The sequence below is a fragment of the Chelmon rostratus genome, chromosome 17 (assembly GCF_017976325.1).
Source record: "Chelmon rostratus isolate fCheRos1 chromosome 17, fCheRos1.pri, whole genome shotgun sequence".
Taxonomy (NCBI): domain Eukaryota; kingdom Metazoa; phylum Chordata; class Actinopteri; order Chaetodontiformes; family Chaetodontidae; genus Chelmon; species Chelmon rostratus.
Window position 1 is genome coordinate 18,133,984 of NC_055674.1, and position 12,663 is coordinate 18,146,646.

Genomic DNA, 12,663 nt, shown 5'->3' on the forward strand with positions numbered 1-12,663 from the left:
CTGGCTGGCACGAACAGATAAGATAACAGCGATGTCTGGGAGGACATGTACACACCAACAATTGTCCACTATGTTACTGGGGTGACATTTCTGATAAAGTCATGTGTGGAAATTGGACATGGTCTCCACGGACTGCAGACTGATATGTTTGGCCAGAATGCACAACAATGATTTAAACCTGTGAACCTGCTGGAAGAGGATTTCTTTAATTTTGCTGGGAAGGTAACAAATGTGGTGTAAAAGCTGGAGGAAACGGGGTTCTTGAAGAGCAGAATATATTTGGTTTCTCGTATATTTTTTGAGATAATGTCTTTTGGTTTTAATAGCCCGATATTAAATTTTTGTGATATCTAACTCCCTGCCAGCAAAGACTTTAACGAGACCGGCGGCCTTGGCTCCCTGCATGTACAACATACCACAATCAATAGGGAGCAGAACATTAACAGGAAACTCGCAGTGTTGATACACACTTCTCAGCACATCTGTGTGTCAGAATCAGCTCTCATTACTGGACATTAAATCCATCCCTAAGTGTAATTCATACACAAGCTTTTTCACGTGAGGTCAAATTCTGCTCTTAGGAGAATAACCAGGAAATTGAGATACATTTTTTTTCTCATCATGTCAGTTTTATTCTGTTTGCGCTGCAATATGACGGCAATGTTAGAGCTGTGTCTGTTCCTCTCTGTGTCACAGAGATCCCGGTTGCATCTCCAACAGCGACTTACAGCAGCTACGAGGAGCCGTCAGGTGAGTAACACTGTACACATTCTGCTGATTTAAGTTGCCAAAACAACAGAAACATCTGTTGCTGCTTTAATGTGTTTTTTTTTTATCATTGTGTGCTTGTAACTGCTCCTTCGCACACGTTATTACATGTGCATTTCTAGCACATGCGTGTTATTCCAGCCGCTCGCCGTCTCGCTCCTCAACTGAACACAGTCAGCGAGGTCTGACGGCTGCTGATGTAAACTCCAGATATTTTGCCAGTGCTCCCTGTGGCCTAGTTGCCTGTATTCCCAGCCTGCCCAGCAGCCTCCCCAGGGTTTCAGCCCTAATCTGATTACATGCTTCATTTGCACCAGTTTGTATTTCAATCAAGGCTGGCTGTGCCGACAGTGAAGCCCTGCCCAACCCTATTGTTCATGTGCTCTGACCACAGTCCCCATGTTGGGCTGCTGACATGAGACGATGTGCAACAAAAATATTTACCTGCTGCCTTTGAAAAACCTCTGTGTCTGTCCTTTAATGGCTGATTTCGATGACTATTCCTAACTGTAATTAGCCAGGAGCAAACAGGCTTTAAACCTGTTGCTGCTCAGGTATTTATTAAATTACAGTGCATCAATTTGTTTTCACCATGATATATGCTTGTTTAAACAGGCTGAGTCACTTCTGATCATCGATCAGTGTCTGATGAGAGTGGCGCCACTGACTTCATTCAGCTTTGTTGTGAGTCCCACTTCCTACTATAGTGACTGCCGAGGCTGTGTGGAGCTTGGATTCCTGTCAGAAACTCCACACAGTCACCACCCTCCAAATTAGGAGCAGTGTGGTCCCCAGGGACCCCCGCAGAATGAACGTGGCAGTGCTGCAGAGACGCACAAAGAGGGTGTTTGTCCTCGCAGCAGGAGATTGGACCTTAATGAGAGCTGTGGGTGTAATGGCCCGGTGCGGCGATTGCGCTAAGGGGCTAATGGGCAACGTCAGCTATCAAAGGGAGGTATGATAAAGGCCCCCAGGGGCCTGCGGGAGATAAAGAGGCCCCCCGCCCTCAGCACTTCATTTACATGGAAATCAGGCATGCTCGATATGGACTCGTCAAATTCATTTACTTTGGGATTTCCTCTTTTCTTATTTCTCCCTCCACCCCAGAAAGCAGCCCGGCATTCCACCAGAAATGCTTTCTCTACATACATGAATTCGATCCTCATCCCACAACCCAAACCGCTTTTTTTTTTTTTTTTTGGAGAGGGAGGAGAGGGGCGTTTTTTTCTTCCTCAATCATTACCCAGGCAACCTCATTCACACAGAGTATAATGGGGAAGAAAGGGAAAGACTGGACAGAGGGCTGGAAGAAATAATGAAGTTTGTCCATATTCAGGCAAGCTGAAAGGTCCCCTCTCTCTCTCAGCTGCCCCCTCCTTTCTCTTCAGACTGCCCAGCCCAGCTTTCCCACCCCCCCAGAAAAGAGCACAGGGCTTATTGCTCTGGGAGAGGCAGAGCGGGAGGGGGGCAGCACTCAAGAAGTGATCTGGTTCCAATTTGTGACAGTCAGTGGAAAGTGGAGGGAACAAATAATTTCAATTTTCAGTTTGGCCTCTGGTCACGCCACCAGCTCCCTCATGACAAAAGGTACCTGGCGCAGTGACAGCGCGGCAGCAGCAGCCATCAATAAGCCCGTTGGCAAGCTAGCCCAGGTGCACATACACTGCTGTAAGGATATACCGCTAAGGCATTAATCATAAGTCTGCGAGCTTCTTTCTCTGGGGGCCACAGAACATTTAGCCTCGACCAGTGTTATTCACTTTCTCGCCTTATGTGGCTTATATGCTGCTGGGGGTCCCTGCTAATTTTTGGTAGGTCACTAGCTAATTCCCCACCCCGTGACCTTCTTATGGGCAGGGGTGACCTCTGTAGCCCTCAGAGCGCACACAATGCATGCCAGGACACTGACAAGGGAGCGGGCTGGAGTGGAAAATTTGGGAGGAGTATAGTAGGAGTGTGTTGACAGACACAGGAGGATCTGTGTAAGCTATAATCTGTTTCACAGTGGCACTTTGAAGGCATCGTGGACACCCCGGGGCACAAATAGTGTAGTGGCACAAGGGAGCACATTTAAAGCCCATTCAGCTGGAGCCTGGCCTGATGATGCTGAAACACAGTTTTTAAAGTAGGAGGCCTGTTACTGCAGGATGAAATCTAACTTTGACTCTTTCTTCGCCTCTTTTCCCAAGATTGCGAGTCTCACTGTAAAGCATCCAAGGGAAAGATGAAGATCACCATGAAGAAGTACTGTAAAAAAGACTACGGTGAGTGAGTCCGATACGCAGGAATGTGTGCTGCCAGACGTCAGCCAGCAGTCAAGAGGTCAGATGTCTCAATTAATCAGATCCCGAGCAAAGCCGATCCACACCCCGGTGCTGCTCTCCACGTTTCTGTGATGGCTTACTTACACAGCCTGAGGCAGTGTCTGCAAATACAGATTAATATGAAAACATAGATTTTCTCTCTTCTGTGGGCTTCCATCTGCACCAAGCTTACAATTCCTACCCAGGAACACGGATGTTTTCAAAAATGTTCTCCAGAGTGGATCATTTTTGAAGTCTGGACAGCGAGCGCTGAGCTTTTCAAGACGTGTGACTGTCAGCCAACCTCCTGTAACATGTAGCTGCTCATTTTGTATCCTGACGCAGCTGATCGGATCACACAGTACAGGTGTTTTCATTGGCATGTCTCTTTTCCTGTCATCAAGTAGCTGCAAGAGGATTCGCTCGAGGTTCTTGATGGGATGAGTCAGCAGGTAGTGTTTACGATCAAATCATTATTTAATGCTTGCACAGTCAAACAACAATTTAAATATACCGTAAAGATAAGCCAGTCAAGGCACCTGTATTTTGTGGTCAGTCATTGTGAAACACAGATCACAGAATGGAGCTCAGCCGCTGGGACCAAACAGAATATGACCATATTTGTCATAATGGGCCATAGATGTAGCTTCAGTCCTTACCAGATCTATGTGGTTAGGAGAACTTAAGGAAAGAAAGATTAATCGACTACTACAGTGTATTGTTTTGCAAATTTTTTTAAAAGGCCTGAAAATCAAAGTGTGGGAAGAACATGCTTTGACTTGCAAAGAGCGTCTCAAAGGAATAGTTCAACATTTTGAGAAATGCACCACTTTCATGTCAGTATATCGCTGGAGTTAGCAGGACTATTTCTTGGCCAGGAGCAGTGACTTGGCCTCCACTGTTCGCCAACTGCTCTTGACCAAGAAAGATAATGAGATATAACAGGCTAATTTATGACCTGTGGAGGGGCTAACAGGTCGATTTTGTTACCTTTCAACAGAGCCAGGATAGCTGTTTTTCTCTGTTTCTGGTCTTTGCGCGAAGCTAAGCTAATTGACTGTTGGCTCAAGCTACAAGGCTACAAGCTACCAACTTACAGTACAAGGATGAGAGTGGCATCAAACACATTTCTGCAAATGTCAAAATATTCTTTAACAGAGTACAGAGGAGTGACTCCATTTAGATTCACACACATGAATATTTCCTGAAAGTTTTTTTTCAAACCCAACTAATCTTAGAATGTGTGAATGTGAACAATGTGTGGTCCCTCCTTTGAGGATTGCCCATGATGTGTCATGTATCCTGCATGAAATGTACTGGATTTGGTAAAATCTCTCTGCGCCTCCTGGCTCTGTCCGCTTCTCCCGCCCTGCAGCACCTCCCCTCTGGCCAGTCATAAAAGTGTGGATGTCTGAACTATGGTAAACATATGGTAGACTTGCACCCCTGTGGACCCTGCAGAGCCTGTAGAAGAGGAACAGACCGCACGAGCATTGCGGATAAGCTTTGTTCAGCACAGTCAGCTTGAGGCATTTGGCATAACTTTAAGACGTTTCAGAGCCAATCCCGAACTGATAGGAGAAGCCAAAACACACAGCAATCACATTATGTTGTCAATGAATCCCCAGAACAAGTGGTGCAGCTGAAATATGTCTGACAATGCTGTGCCAGGTAAGTGAATATCATGTTATAGGCTCTGAAATGATTTATTAAATTAGCGGACCCTCCAGAAGACAGCAGAGGCAGCTGTGTCTCACACATCGACAGCTTGGAACAAGAAGGAAATCTGATGTTTTAATGATTGATGATACTGATCTGTTATCCTTCAAATAAAACCACAACAATAGAGGAGCCTCACACCTGTAACTCCAACACAGGAGGATATAGCGGTACAACAGAGGCTGCAGTAGAATACTTTTTTTCCCTCGCGCTATCCCACTGTGTAGCTCTGCTTTCACTCACATGGCAAACAATCCATCCTGCACCATCAATCATCACAATATAATGGTTTACCTTTTATCTGTCGATCCACATCTGTAAACCGCAGAAACGCATGTTACTCAGGATATATTCTCTCCTCAGCCAGGTTTTTGCAAGCGTCATATCTACTAAACAAGCAAGAGTGTGTTTCTGGAAATAAAAGCGAGCATATCAGTCTTTGGGGGCAGTTGTAGTAAACTTTCATCACTCTCCGCTCTGCTAGAACCCTCTCCGTGTTCATTTCTTTCAGAGATGACTAACTTGTCTCTCGTTCAAAATCATTGGTGAAACTTCATCAGTCTGTCAGAAAAACAGCTTTATATACTTTAAACGCCATCCAACTGAAAATTGGACAAATATATTTAACTCCCTCTAACAGCTGAGTAGACAGTAATTCAGGCCATTTGTTGCATCTTGCTAGGAAACCAAATGCAGCCATTATTCATATTTCCACTGATTTAAATCTTAATCATCGGCGCTGAGACAGGCCCTGCATCTATAAATCAGTCAGGCTGATTCAAGCAAAGCGGGCGGTTCCTGTTGGTTTTCTCTGAAGTTCCCCTAAAAAGTCTGGAAGCAGATGATTCTGCCTGAGCCACGCTGAGGCAGCATGGCAGGCATCATTGCTTAGCATGCATTCCCTTCGCCTCTGCATAATTCATTTCTCAGGCCTGTCGCCTTGCTTTTGTGGGGCTTCAGAGTCTCTTCTCTGTTCTTTGGGGGCCACAACCCCCCATGTGCGAGCGGTGGTGCAGGCCCCCGGGGGTCACAGGAAGGGGCCCTCTGTTTAAACACAGTTGTGCGCTCTGCCGGCACCGAGCATTCCTCTGGGCACAAACAGGTGGTAAATTAGGCAGACGGTGACGGATTGCCACCCCGGAGAGAAAGAAATATGTTTTGTTTATTCAATTTTTGTTTTTCATCACTGCCGTAGCTACGGAGACGGTGGACACAAAGGGATTATATTCTCGCCTGACACCCGCCTCTGCACACACGCACCCTCCCTCTCCCTGCCACCAGGAGGACAATGAATCAAAGGGCCGCGTGTTTACCGACGCTCCGGGATAGTGCTCAAAGGCAGGGCCCCCCAGCCTCCCCGGCCACCCCTCTGCGCTCACCCAAGGGTAGCAGGTCCCTGATCATTCACTCGGCTGATAACCAGAGGGGACAGGGGCCTCAGTGCGGTAATTAAGCGAGCTCTAATTTCATTAGCCCTTGCTTGTTGGTAGCATGCAGTGTCAAGCCGCAGCACGCTGCTCGAAGAAGGTAAACCCAGCTGGAAGTCTGGCTGTGAAGGAGGCCTGGTTGGCAGCCATGGTGAGAGTGCAGGATCATCTCACACTGATCTCCTCTCTGTCACTGTCTGTGTCACAGTGCACTATTTTGTGACCCTGTGCTCTCCGCTGTCTATTTAGCTCAAACCAAGTGGCAGAAGGTGTGTGCGTCTGGATTTGTGTGTGTTTAAACACACTGCACAGACTGAGAACATACTTGAGAGAGAAAGAAAAAGAGGCAGACACTGACAGAGAGGCCGAGCCTGGATGCTGGAAGCGAGTCTCCCCCTCGGCCCGGAGAGGAGAGCGCTATCTCCGCAGGATTCTCACGCTGCGAAGTTGGATGGGGCTCTGGGAGCAGAACCCGGATAGCTCATGAGGTCGGAAACACATCCCGATTCTCCTGGAACTTTTTCTGTGGCTGGGAAGACAAATAGTGCAAACCCCCCCTGCCCCTCCACACACCCTTTATGTGTCTGGATGAAGGAGAGGGCTGCATTGAATGGCAGGGCTGTGAGAGCTCGCTCTACTCAGCCCAACAAACCTTCTTTCTTCTGAAATTGTGTGCAATTTGCTCACACCATGCATTGACACACATACTCAAACACCCCACTCCTCCGGTTCTCCTCATTCTTGGCGCTACTCGGGGACGACTGATGAACACCGAAAGTGATCATGTTCAGCCAGGATGGAAAAGAAAGGCTAAATTACTTAGCTAGTTGAATAAAATAAGAAGGAATGCAATTTGGATATTATTATTACTGAGGTATTTTGTTAACTTGCAAGTGTCACACGCCCCCACACTGCACAAGAAAACACACAGGAATGGTTTGAGAATTTGCAGCTAAAGTATAAAGATTGGTGTCATGCATATCCAGCTGATTCTCTCCAATCATCTCGTCCAATCTTCTCCACATTCAATGAATTCTCATGATTAGTGAAACCCCCCAGCAGACGCCCACTGTGGCCAAGCGTTAATAGCACATTCCTGGCTGAACCCGTGGGGTGAAGCGCCTCACCTCAAGCGCCAATGAGCTCCGTCGCTGTTGAGCTGTTTGCTTCTTGTTGTAATCAGTGAGATGAAGTCATAGTTGCTTCATCTGACAGAGAATCCGTGCAGGGGAGCTTCTGCGAAGGAAGCTTTGCTCATTTCCTGGTATGAAAATATCTGTTTCAAGTGGAGTCCCAATAGTTACCAGGTTTAGCTTGATGTAGCCTGAGGTTGTCAGTGCTCAGATGTTCAGGGTTCAGTTTAACACCTGATAGACCAATTGGAAAGGATTTGCTTCAGAAGTTATATTGTTAGCAGATGTGTAATTTTTCTATAAAAAAATCTCTTGGACATTTATTTTTGAAAAGAAAGTACACCGTATCCACCTCTTCCTCCTCAAAGTCTGCCTGACCACCTATAGGAAACGTGTTTCTCTGCCCCTCGCAGCGAAGTGTTCTTTCATATGTCCTCCGTCGGGAGCCTTCAGACAGGGAGTGCTATGGCAACAGTTGCTGTAATAGGGAGTATGCTCAGGAGCACAACAAGGAAAGGTCATCGGTCAGAGGTGAAGGGGGAGACCAGTGACACACTACAAAGTCGACGATTTCTGGGTCATGTTTATACAGCAGGTTTTATTGGACCTTTTATACAACGTTGTATAAAAGTGCTGGCATCTGCTTGCTGCCTCAAACAGATGCCAGCTCTTTAAAAAAGGTGTTACAGTTCATGTTCCACAGTCCTGTTTCTAATCCTCCTTCATCAACACTATGTCATCTTCCAAATGTGCTCATTTGAATTGATTTTTATTTTTCAAACGATTGGTCTGTTAATTTTTCGGTCAGTTTGGTTTGCATTCGTACTACTGCAACTTGGAGTGGCAAAAACTGGAAGCTGTAGGCCGAGCTTTGTATGCATTGCTTTTAGCTAACCATTATAGTACGTATAGCTATTTCAACCGTTTACTATTCACCATTACTGTTAGCTAACAGATCTCAGCTCACTCGCCAACACTCTCAATTGCAACATGTGGTGTTCAGGTGTTACCCTTAAATTCCACCGGGCGCGTTCCATCCGTGCTCCTTCCGCGACGCGGCCGACAGAGCTGATCACCACCATTCTAGATGATGCGTGCAATTCCACCGGGTGTGCCACGGCGAATTTCAGATCTGTCCCAGAAGTGGCTTTCCCCTCTGCTCCATGGAGAATACGTGCAGAGTCAATTTTTGACCCGTGATGCCTAAAGATGCACTGAGCAAATCAAGCCAGATGGGAAGTCCGACAAAAATCCCCAAACCATTAACTGCAAAACCAACTTACCGATGGTGGACACAAATATGTCAAGGAAAAGTGACCAAATCAGCTCCGCTCCTGAAACGCCCCCATGGGGTTTGAAACCACGTGGAGGACGGAACTGTAGAATCTGCAGGTTACAACTGATTCAGAATGTGGATATATTGGTGTCATGCCAATGTTCCAATGGGCCATTATTCCGAAACCCCACTAGTCCAAAAAATGTCCCACTAGACTGAAAGCCTATTGCGCCAACGGCCGGCTGATGGAACTAATTGATACTTGTTAAACCCAAACCGTGGTCTTTTCCTAAACCTAAACAAATAGCTTTGTGCCTAAACCTTATCAGACTGCAACCTTTTCACAACATTAACCACTCAATTATGGTTCCCATGACACTGAAGATCACCTGACTGTGTCTTTTCCTGCAAGTCCAAATTCAGGGTATTAAGGGTAAAAAACTCCAGGTAGACTGTGTATTTTTAGAGTAGTGGGCTTTTTTGGATAAGAGACTGTCAGGCAATTGGGCTTTTGGTCCAGTTGAACTTCCGTTTGCCTCCTGTTGGGGTTTTGGAATAATGGGAAGACCAGGATGTAGAGTATTTACCCAGGACCAGGGGTACATACAGTATACCCAGGGGTACAAGGGGTGCAAGTATCCCTGTTTGTAGTTAATGATGTGAATCACTCGGCCATGTAGGTGATTTAACCCGGCCTTTTCTCTTCTCCTCCACCAGCTGTTCAAGTCCACGTTCTAAAAGGAGACAAGGCGGGCGAGTGGTGGAAGTTTACTGTCAACATCATTTCGGTCTACAAACAAGGTGAGCACCGCATCCGCCGCGGGGACCAGCTGCTGTGGGTGCGCGCCAAGGACGTGGCCTGCAAATGCCCAAAGATCAAACCCGGGAGGAAGTACCTGCTGCTGGGTACAGACGACGATTCCCCCGGGCAGAGCGGCGTGGTGGCGGACAAGGGAAGCCTGCTCATCCCTTGGAAGGACCTGTGGGGCCGCCGGCTGAGGAAGTTCCAACAGCGTGACAAGCGGGGAAAGTGCTAAAAGTGGCTGGAGAGGAGAGCGAGAGAGAGATTGAGTGGAGATTCATCTCCGCTGGGATGAATGCAAGGAGGAGGAGAGGATGAATGGAAAAAAAATAAACTGGAAGAGTATAAGATAGAACGACACAGGTGAAAAGTAGGAGAGATGGAGGAATGACTGAGTGCTGCTGCTCTGAGGTGGAGCGAAGAGTTTAGTGTTTTTTAGGAACTTTTGTGAAGGAGCTCATTCTACAGTTGTTCCGTCTCTGTTCGTCTTTCAAGGTCTGTTTTGTTGTGTAATTGCAGAGTTTGCACCTAATGTTACAGATATGTCACATCCTGCCCATTTTACCCATGATGCCGTTGTTTTTCATAGTCCCTTGTGCAGTTGTTGTTAAGAGCAATGCATCTACTGTATCACCGTTTTGTATTTGAAGAGGATCTATTTCCACTGTGCCGTGTAGAGCATTATCTAGTTAAATGAAGAGACACTGCATGGCATTGAGGGACTCCACTCATGTATGATACGTTGCTCTTGTAACCTGCCAAACTTCGGATAAACTTTTTCAACAGCTGAAAGTGGAGAATTGTGAAATTATTCCTAACTGTGGAAAACGGAACAGGTGCCATTTTGCCCGAGAGCTCCCCGCTCATATGTGAGTGTTACCTCAGTGAAACAACTCGTCTCGTGGGAACAAAATGCCATAATGATCCTCTGCTCGTTCTGTATAATGATCACCTCTCGCAACACAAGCGAGTCTTCGCTATTGATATATCGACAGTATGTTGTGGCTGTGACCTCTGCAATGTACAGTAACCATACGTGCATACATAGGCATTATTTTAGTAGGTGACGCCGTAGCATCAACTAGATGTAGAGTAGACATACATGTCAACCATGCACTTATTTTTACTAGTCGAAAGTTTTTGAACATATGAGATATGTTCACGTTTTTAGACTTGCATCCAAAAAGAGCGAAAAACCCCACATAATGCAAAAAAGCTGTGTAGTTCAAGCCCCGCTCACCTCACTGATGACTGTTGTGTGTGTGGACTGATGCTTCTGGTTAACAGTGTTGTCACAGCTACTCACAATTTAGTGTTTATTTTCTAATAAAGGATTAAACGTAAGTTGGATGTCCCAAACGTCTGCAAGTGAGAGAACCGATGGAGCGAAACCCCCCTCACTTCTTTGACAAAAAAAAGAGAATACCGACCTATCAAGCAGTCCTCAGACCACTGACGTAATGCATGCTCACTATTTACTGTAGCTGATTGATAGCTAACAACGATTGTGAATTATGTACACATTTAATTTGTATACAGTATTCAGTGTTGTGGGAAATAACCTGTGGAGTGATGAAATATCACACATGTTTATTGTACAGTGCGTTCAGCACGCTGTGTCAAATGTTCGTCACCTCTAAGTGACTTTTTGAGGAATGGATTCCATTATCAAGACAGGTACTCGACTAAAAGGCATGAGCGATTGTCTACATGTTATATAGCTGTATAGTATTACTTTTTTTTGTTATTAACTAGAGCTATCATCATGTGAACTTAACCAGAGTTTTAAATACTAGAGGCTTAATAAATGGAAAGACAAATAAATGAATGTCAGAGCAACGTCTCATGTTTACATGAGCACCCAGAGGATCGCACACTCTCTCCCACACTGAGAGCGAGGCTGTGACTCAGTTCACACGTGCACAAAGCCACACGCAGCACACACACACACACACACACACACACACACACACAAACACACACACACGCATGCAGGAACCGCACCCAAATACACGCATGTTCACAAACACACACACAGAAATAGGAGGGTACACCTCAGTACTCTGTGCATCATACTGTATGTCTTTGAACACTACAACGCACTTCTACAGTCTCTGCCAACACATCTGTACCAACACACCTGCAGGCATTTGCAGAGAGGTACTCCCTACCAGACCTCTGCTCTCCATAGTTATTATATCTGCATAATTATCTCTGCTCATGTTTATACATTGGCTTGTAAATGTTGTTTAGCAGTGTCCATTGCAAATGGTTGTGTAATGTCTTGTAATACTAATATATTATGTTTATCACAAATGAATATATTTAATGACACATGAAACAATGTGGCTTTTGTGGTTTTTATTATTGATCTTTTATTTTCTACTTTTTGCATTGAATTGTAGATGGCTGTAATGAGAAGTATTGATACGTGTTGGCTTTTGAACAGCCTGGTAGAACTGAAAATTAATTCATCTGAAATAAAGCTGTGTCAAAAAAAAAAAAAGAAAAAAGAAAAGAAGAAACAAATTGAGGATGATCCCAGCTGAGATTACGTTTTTCATTCTTTTCTCCTCATTCTTTTCGGAACATTGCAACACACCACACGCAGACCTTTAAACCCCTGCGACTGCATGAACTCAAACACAGATTACATCCATGACCATGCATACATGTAAGTGCAATTATTAAGTATATCCTAAATATGAATACAATACTGACTGGGTACGTGTACAGTAACTATGTAAGTACAAGATAAGAAGACAAGTGGAGAATAACATATTTGCTTTAATAAGGGGGATGAATTACACTTTACAAAGAATAATAATAGATGTGTCATTTAAGTTTGTGTCCCCCAAAATTAAAATTTACTACCACTTTATTCCCTCTACTTCTTCCCTCAACTGTAGGGATGTGTAAGAATTTTGTTGATAATCCTCATAAATGAAAATATCCAACTGTAATTTGTGATCTGTGATCTGAAATTTTACGACATTTTATCTGCTGAAATGACGAAATGTCACTGATAAACAGCTCTTCGGGCAGCACGTTCACACGCAATGTCTTCCACAGCAACGAATGTGGGTTTTTTGTGAACACGTAAGAAATATAGCCAATGCTTTTCCTTTTCACAGGTTACAATCCCTTTGTAATGTTGATATTTACTTAAGTAAATTATTTGAGAACTTTTTCAACCACAGAAAATATGTCAGTTCTGTAAAGGTAAGCTGTCAGT

At 45.0% G+C, this 12,663-nt stretch overlaps 1 protein-coding gene across 1 annotated transcript in view; it reads left to right on the top strand.

The window, feature by feature from the left end:
• Window positions 1-11,832, top strand: part of LOC121620837 (netrin-1-like) — a 41,140-nt gene extending 29,308 nt beyond the window's left edge. The window contains exons 5-7 of the mRNA XM_041957066.1: window positions 697-750; window positions 2,958-3,032; window positions 9,344-11,832. Of these exons, the coding sequence (XP_041813000.1) occupies window positions 697-750; window positions 2,958-3,032; window positions 9,344-9,663 (449 nt within the window). The 3' untranslated portion in view covers window positions 9,664-11,832. The remainder of the gene's footprint in view (window positions 1-696; window positions 751-2,957; window positions 3,033-9,343) is intronic.
• The last annotated feature ends 831 nt before the right edge of the window (window positions 11,833-12,663 follow it).